At 36.6% G+C, this 7,568-nt stretch overlaps 1 protein-coding gene across 3 annotated transcripts; it reads right to left on the bottom strand.

The window, feature by feature from the left end:
- Positions 1-954: 954 nt before the first annotated feature.
- Positions 955-7,209, bottom strand: LOC115959814. 3 transcript variants are annotated; one of them, XM_031078403.1, is made up of 6 exons: positions 6,990-7,209; positions 5,749-5,896; positions 4,804-4,880; positions 2,791-4,665; positions 1,894-2,008; positions 955-1,799 (listed from the first exon to the last, which is right to left on the bottom strand). In XM_031078403.1, the coding sequence occupies exons 2-6, from the start codon at positions 5,885-5,887 to the stop codon at positions 1,096-1,098; spliced, it is 2,910 nt and encodes a 969-aa protein (XP_030934263.1). In that variant the 5' UTR covers positions 5,888-5,896; positions 6,990-7,209; the 3' UTR covers positions 955-1,095. The 3 variants fall into 3 exon arrangements, with proteins under 3 accessions (XP_030934263.1, XP_030934264.1, XP_030934262.1); XM_031078404.1 differs by lacking the exon at positions 6,990-7,209 and adding an exon at positions 6,105-6,352; XM_031078402.1 differs by lacking the exon at positions 6,990-7,209 and adding an exon at positions 6,010-6,057.
- Between the last annotated feature and the right edge of the window lie 359 nt (positions 7,210-7,568).

Raw genomic sequence — 7,568 nt, 5'->3', positions numbered from 1 at the left:
AGAGATTTGGGATGATATCAATTTCGGCTGCCAAGGACAGAAGCACTAACTTTTAAAATAAAAAATAAAAAATAAAAAAGATTGCAACCTTCGTAGTCGTAGAGCAGCCAAAATTAAATGTGTTCACAAGAAAGTCAAGACCAAAACCAATACGGTCAGAAGTCCAGAATCAAAATCACAATTTTTCTTTAATTGTTAATAACAGCTCCTAACCATCAAGCACTCAATGACAGAAATGACACAGTCCAGTCTACTCTTCCCCATAACCAAAATTTATGTGCAAATCCACAGCTCAATAGTCAACCAAAATCAGTCAGGTTTGAATTACTTGGCAATTACCCAATCGGCGCAAGAATAAAATAAAAGGGATTCAAGACCCAAAAAATGATTCATTTCACATTAAAGCAGCTTTTCTTTTCTTTTTTTAGCTGAGAAAAGGTGGTAATATTGGAGAGGCTGACGGTCAAATCCAACTCTGCAGCGGTTCAACTCTTCATTATATATACCCCAATTAAATCTTTGTACCCTTAAACCTACCAATTAATTAATCTCTTAAACCAGTTACCAGCCCCAGTTAATGTGCTACAGATCTTTTATTAGTATAAATTTTTTGGGAACAGGTCCAACAATTTGATATTTAAGACTTGAATTGGTTTAAGTAGCAAGTCCAGATGGCTCATGTACCAACAGCTGGAACTTCAACCTGGAAAAATACCACATGAGCATGACACGGGACATAAATACCTTGACAAACATTGTTGGCCATGCTACTGAGTAACTTAAAATTTAAAAAAAAAAAAAAAAAAAAAAAAAAAATCACAAATAAAAACATTAAGCTTGGATTAGGTTGTCAATCCCAATATGGCTAATATAAAAGACAGATATGACAGTAACAACGTTAAGTAGCTGATACATTTGTACATATATAATCAGAAAATCAGATTAAACAAACAATCAAAGAAAGACTATCTAAAACTATTTTCAATATAAAAGAGATTAGGTGAGTAGGACCATCTTTGTTGAAAATCAAATACACAAATTATATAGTTAATATAAAAAAAGAAAAAGAGAAAAAAAAAAGAAAGCAAAGCCTGTTCACAACCTACCTGTCAAATCAATCACTGCCTCTTCCACAAGCTCTTCCAGCAACTTCCCCTCAATCTCCTTTCCATAATTATCTATTTCCAATCTCAAAAGCTCATTCCACCCTTTTCCCACAACCTCCTTCCTCACCATCCTCTCCACCAGGTTGTTGCATTCCCCAACATCCCCCAAAAAGCACCTCCCCTCATTAAAAAACCAATCCTTTATTTGGGTCCACACGCAGTCTGCTAACATGGGTGACGCACCCTCTAAGACCCTGCTGTTGGCCCCATTGCGTTGCCTTCCCATTAAGCACCCATAACCAGTGATTTCCATTAGTGCAGCATTAACACAGTCGTATACAAGCTTCCGATTTGATCTCCATTGCCTTCGCTTTGCCTCATGGAGAAGCTCCTTGTCATGCAGGGATGCATATTTGTCTCTCAATGATGGGTCCAATGGACTTTCAAGTGAATGCCATCTGGCAGAAAATGACTCCAATTGCACCTCATCCTCAAGACCAGACACTGATAGTAGTGTTTGGACAAGGCCAAGCCAATCTTGTTCTGCTTCCTCAGTGCCCGGAGAAACTGAAGGTTTTAATGTATAAGGAGTGGCTGTCTCTGCACAAGCATCATCCCACGACAGGGTCCTAGCCATTGATTCAATAGGTGGCGATTTGTCAATTAAGTTGGACTTAATAGGTAATAATCTTCCTGTTTATATGAAGAAAAAAATAGTCAGTAAGGTATTGATCCATGAAGTCAAATAAACGAAAACTTTCCCAGATATGAGACTGCATCATATTACCAGAGGACTCCAGAGTTGCATTATCATCTTCAAATGGTGGTTCCAAAACTGAAATTGGACTCGGCTGGTCCTGATTCTCAATCACATTCCCAGGCTTTGTTACAGATAATCCTGCCTGCAAATAGCATGATAACCATTGATAAATAATATAATTGCAGGATTCTGCATTCAAAATTCAGGAACAACAACAATAACAAACAATTCAGGGAGCCAATTAAAGCAATACTAAAAGCTAAGTGCGTTCAGTGTATTGTTCTATCATCATTTTTAGTGGGACAATCAAGAGCCTCATGCTATACTAGAAGCAGAAATCTCAGGTTGGCATATAGCTTGCTAGAACAATGCAATGGGCAACAATCAGTGACAAAAAAAAATGATAAGTTATGAAGTAAAGATATTACAACTTTAAATTTTGATATTAATTTCTTCTTCATGAAAACAAATACATCAGACACATTGTAAGATAAGGGAATCATGATTGCATGTATTTTGCTTAAATGCTGCGGCATTGTACACCAACAACCTTATCAGCATCCTTGTTACATATATTCTAACCCATCTCAGAGCCTACAATTTCCATTCATCACTAACCTCCTAGATTATCTAGCATTCTACATTTTACATTCATTAGTTGAGGGCAAGCAGGGAAAGCACAGAAAAGGGTAGATTAATCTGGGTGAGCAATATAGTAGTAACATCTATCTAGTATCAGGACAAAGGTTACAAAGAAATCAGACGTCAACCACATACACTGGCAAACAATAGTAATGTATTACAGGAATTTATTTTCTTTTCCTTTTCCTTTTTTTTTTTTTTTTTTTGGGGGGGGAGGGGGGTGCTAATTAACTATGATTAAATATATAATATGATTAAAGAAGCATGAGAAATAAATACTACCTCACAAGACGCTATGCGTTGTTTTTGTCCCATGCTGGTCATATCTGGAGAACTTTTGCCTGCCGACACATGGGGATCAGGACAAAGACGACCATCATTAACATGTTGAGAGGTATCATCACTAATCACTCCATGAGGATGTGATGGAGATGCTGTTGTTTCAGGGGAGGCAAAATTAGCTTCATCTTTAGTTTGAGATGCAGCACATTTATCCTTATTCGATTTCTTACTCCTTGAGAAAAATAAACTTGAAACCTTCCCTTTGAATGATGATTTCATGCCCTTTGCTTTTGTCAGCTCCTTGGGAACATGTGTTTTGACCACCTCAATATCAGAAACTTCAACATTGAGCCTGGCACCATACACTGTAGAAGACGCAGGAACAGATTTTGACCTCAGAAGGTTTTTAGGAGAATCAACCACACCTTCTTTATTTAAATTATTGGTTACACATGAGACTGATTCCCTTGGATCTTGTTCTTTATTACTATCCTTGTCCTCAGATCCCACTGACTTCTTTGTATCCGAAAGAGCAAGCATCTCACCCAAAGTACTAGAGCTTCTCCGGGCATGTCTTTGTTCTTGAGAAGTCCCATGTGATGCCATCATGGCCCATCTTTCAGAGAGTCGCTTCTTTGCTTCTCTACAAACTGATGACTCTGGAGAACATGATGCACGGCTGAAGGATGAAGGAGAATAAGGGCTACCAAACCTATTGATGTAATCCCATGAATGCCTAGGAGACGGTGACATGACTTCAGAATCACTAAGATTTCCCGCTGCATACTCAGTCTCTGATTTGTTAAATGAACTCTCATCACCAGTGTAGCCATTGGAAAAAACAGAAGAAAGCAAAGTCTCATCCCTTAGGTGACCCATCAAATTTTCACGTATCTGCCTGGTGATCTCCTTTGCCATTTCCCTTGATTCTAATGTTTCAGTGTCTTCATCTTCCTCATAAAAGCTTTCACCATGCAATATTTTTGGTGATAAGGAAGGTGAAGAAACAACAGCCTTGATGTCTTGACTCTTGCCAGGGCTAGGCTTCAATACCACTATTCTAGTTGGTTGAAAAGGACTTTCATCAACTCTCTGATTCACAGAACTAGGAGAATATCCAGGGCCACCTTGTTCCCACATAACCGCTTGGTTCACCTTAGCTGGCTTCTTTATTTGTTTATCATTCTTTTTCCCTGATCCAACAAATTTGTCATTATCAACCATCTTCGAAGGTCTAAGAACAGTGATACGCTTTGTCTCAGGAGGTGGAAGAATAGACTTCAGGTCATATAGATGTTGGGAAAGTAAGGAATTTGGTTCTTGCAAAATCTTCAGTAATAAATCTTCATTGGAACTACTTAAAACTTCCAATGCATCTTGAAATTCCTTAGATTGGCGGAGCCTTTCATCTGTAGAGAGTTGCTTTGCTTCCATGAATTTTTGACGAACAAGAGCCACCTTTTTCTCATTGATATTGTCATTATGCCTTCCCTTCTGTGGTGATTTATCTCTTCTACAATTTGTCTTTTCAGATTGCTGCCAGGTTTCATAAACATCTTTATATTCATTCTGTTCTGGAGACTGATAAACTTCACATAGCATGCCTTTGTCAGAAAAGCCCTCTTCTTGCTGCCAAGAACCCAGTGGTATTCCTGAATGACTTAAACTACGCCGTGAATAACCTCTTGCATGGTTTCTTTGAGCAGCTGAATCAGGCTGCACGTGGGGGAAGGAATCAAGCCCCATCAACTTGGCAACCACATTGGGTGGATTGTGCTTGGAGTCCCCTTCTTTTGACATTTCTTGGTCTATAAGCATCTTCATGGGTGTTCCGTTTGCCTTCTTGCATGAAGAGAACCTTGAGTTGGACACAATCTGCATGCTCCACAGAAATGCAACACAAATCAGGACATCAAAGCTTATAATGATTCAGAAATGAATGAGAGACACTTGCATAGAAATTGTTTCCAAACTGGTCTATAATTAATTATGCACAATAACCCTAAAAGTTACCAATTTATCCTCTATCTGATCTCCAAGAGGACTCCATGTCCTTGCCACATCCGATCTACTCCTTGATAGCGAAGAACCTGCCAAACAACCAATTCCATCTCAACAATAGATAGAAATAGTATAAAATAATTTAAATTTATTTGTTAAGTTAAAAACGCACAGCCACAACCATACTCTCCGTCTCTTTATATAGGAAGGAGGAAGTGGTATTAAATTAGAGCTCATCGGCAATAATTTAATCTAAAATATACAACTAAAGAAACCATAAGAGAAGTAGCCGGCCTGGTTGAGGAGAGAAAAGAGGATATTGTAATTTAACAACAATATTACTCAATTGAGCTCAAAATGCTAATTACTTTAAGCCTCTATCTGGTGGGGGAGATATTATTTTATGATTTATACCCCCACCCATGAGAGAGAAGCATAGACAGAAAGCAAATCAACTAACCACCAAAAAAGGGAATCTACATCAACCTGAAGGAATTTATGCATGATGCCAATAATACAGGCCAAGCAGACAGATGAACAAAATTAAATCAAAATTCTCCACTAGCATAATGTATATTGTTCAAGAACTTCAGAACGTACAAGGCAATTTAAAAGTTATAGTTAACAATGCCAAATGACATTGCACGTAGTTCTTTTTGAAAACAACTACAATAGGCAAAAAAGAAATCCAGTAATGGAATAGACTGACATTAAAACAAGTGAACTTTAACAAATGGGGCCGTCATATTTTTTTTGATTACACGATTAATACGATCATATGCCCATAACTGCTCAAGAATTTATAGAGTAACTGATTACCAAAGAAAAGATCAGTCAAAAAAAAAAAAATTATAGTCAAGAATATTTTACATTTTACATATGAACCACAAAGCAAAGCGGAAAATTTCATGGCAAATTTGGTAACAAAATGAAGAGAAATATGAGAAAGGAAACTACCATCACGATGCGGTTTATCGGTAAGCATCTTGTTTCCAGCAACGCCCGAACTCAAATCAAAAAGGTTCACCATCCTTCCCAGACATCCTGGGATTGGATTCTCAGTAGTGTAAGGTTTCCTGCTCTGAATCCCATTCATTTTAAACGCCTGTAGTGACAACATTTCAGAAAATTAATCCCAAAATACCATCTTTCCTTCAATAATTAATTATAAAAAATAAAATGCATACATAGAAGCATTTATACACTTTGAATACATACCATATATTCTACACAAATAAGGAAAGAACAAGAAGATTGTAATCCTAATCACCCAAAACCTTGCAAACATATAAATCACTCCTACATTTGCTTACCAAAAAAATTAAAGCTCAAACACAGATGTTATTTTTTACTTAAAAGCAGGTAAGCTTCATGTTCCCCTACAATAAATAATATAAAATAAAGATAAAAGACGTAGAGCGTGAGAGAGGGAGAGAGAGAGAGCTATTTGTTTAAAACACTGTTTATGGCCTAAAGTAATGTGAAAATGAGAATTACAAAAGACAAGTCCACTTCTATGCAGAGAGAAAATTAACCATATTCGCATGAGATATCACATCAATTCATGCGTCACTATATTCCATGATCAAACTCAAGGTAAAGCTTAATTAAAAAAAAACTCCATTAATATTTCAAAAAAAAATTCCTAAAAAATAACTCCATACTTTTTTTTTTTTTTTTTTTTGAGTTTTGGCTAAGCTACACTGATCAAAGCCTCTAAAGTCTCAAAGACCCTAAAACTAAATCTGACTGATACCCACTTAGTAAAAAAAAAATGCTCAAAGGCCCAAATTTTGATTCAAAAAGGCTAAACCCAGAACAGAAATGAACCAAAATTACGCATATTTATACTTAAAAAAAAAAGTTAATTAAAACATACCCAAAAAGGAAAAACAGAAAATTACGTGGGACTAAAAGTAGACTGTAACAAAAAGCAGAATTTTGAAGTGCACAAAAAGCTGCACTTTGAGCAGAAAACAAAAGCAAATCTAGAAAGAGAGAGTAAATTTGATTCGAGTATCATAGAGATCCAAAAGAGGGCAAAAAGGAGAAGTCCCCACCTAAAAAAAAAAAAAGCACTACATTCACAGAAATGAAACCCAAAGATTCACAGACCCAGAAAGCAGAAACCCACAAAAAAGAGTGTGATATAAAGTCAAGCAAATATGGAAAGAGAGGATGTGGGGGTGGTGGGGGACCTGGGGTGGCCGGAAATGGCATTCCGGTACGGCGGACAGACGAGTTGGATCTGACGTGGCACGATGGGATCCGCGGGTATCTTTCTCTGACTGGATGTGCGTGTGAACGAGTGTGTGTGTTTGTGTTAGATAGAGAAAGAAAGAAAGAAGTGGAAGTGAGGTGGTTTTGTTTTGGTGGTATATTGTGGGTAGTTGTAATTGAAAAATTGTAAAGTTATGGAGAGGCTTTGATTGTATTATTATTATACTCTCTCTCTCTCTCTCTCTCTCTCTCTCTCTCTCTCTCTCTCTCATATCATATCATACCATGTTTTACTCTCCCACCGACTATGTGTCTTACTCTAAATTGCTTTTTTTTTTTTTTTTTTTTAAGGGACTCGACTTACAATTAGGTTGCATTCCACTTAGCAAAGGGAGTTTAAAATCACCTTATTTTACTATTTAGTTTATTTTTGTTACTATTTAACTTATTTTTATTACTATTTATAATTTCACTGAACTTTTTAATATTATTTACAAGTCTCATTGTACTATTTCAGTTAATTTTTACTTTTATCTATAATACTTTCAGCAAAAAAT

The sequence above is a fragment of the Quercus lobata genome, chromosome 9 (assembly GCF_001633185.2).
Source record: "Quercus lobata isolate SW786 chromosome 9, ValleyOak3.0 Primary Assembly, whole genome shotgun sequence".
NCBI lineage: Eukaryota > Viridiplantae > Streptophyta > Magnoliopsida > Fagales > Fagaceae > Quercus > Quercus lobata.
This window is presented reverse-complemented; position numbering and strand designations above follow the sequence as displayed.

Bases quoted from the DNA above. Each gene is read 5' to 3' on its own strand.
- LOC115959814 (XM_031078402.1), bottom strand. The intron at 4,881-5,748 runs GTAGTTTCCTTT...GTTGTTTGGCAG, and splicing joins CGATAAACCGCATCGTGATG to GTTCTTCGCTATCAAGGAGT. The intron at 2,009-2,790 runs GTAGTATTTATT...TGCTATTTGCAG, and splicing joins AACGCATAGCGTCTTGTGAG to GCAGGATTATCTGTAACAAA.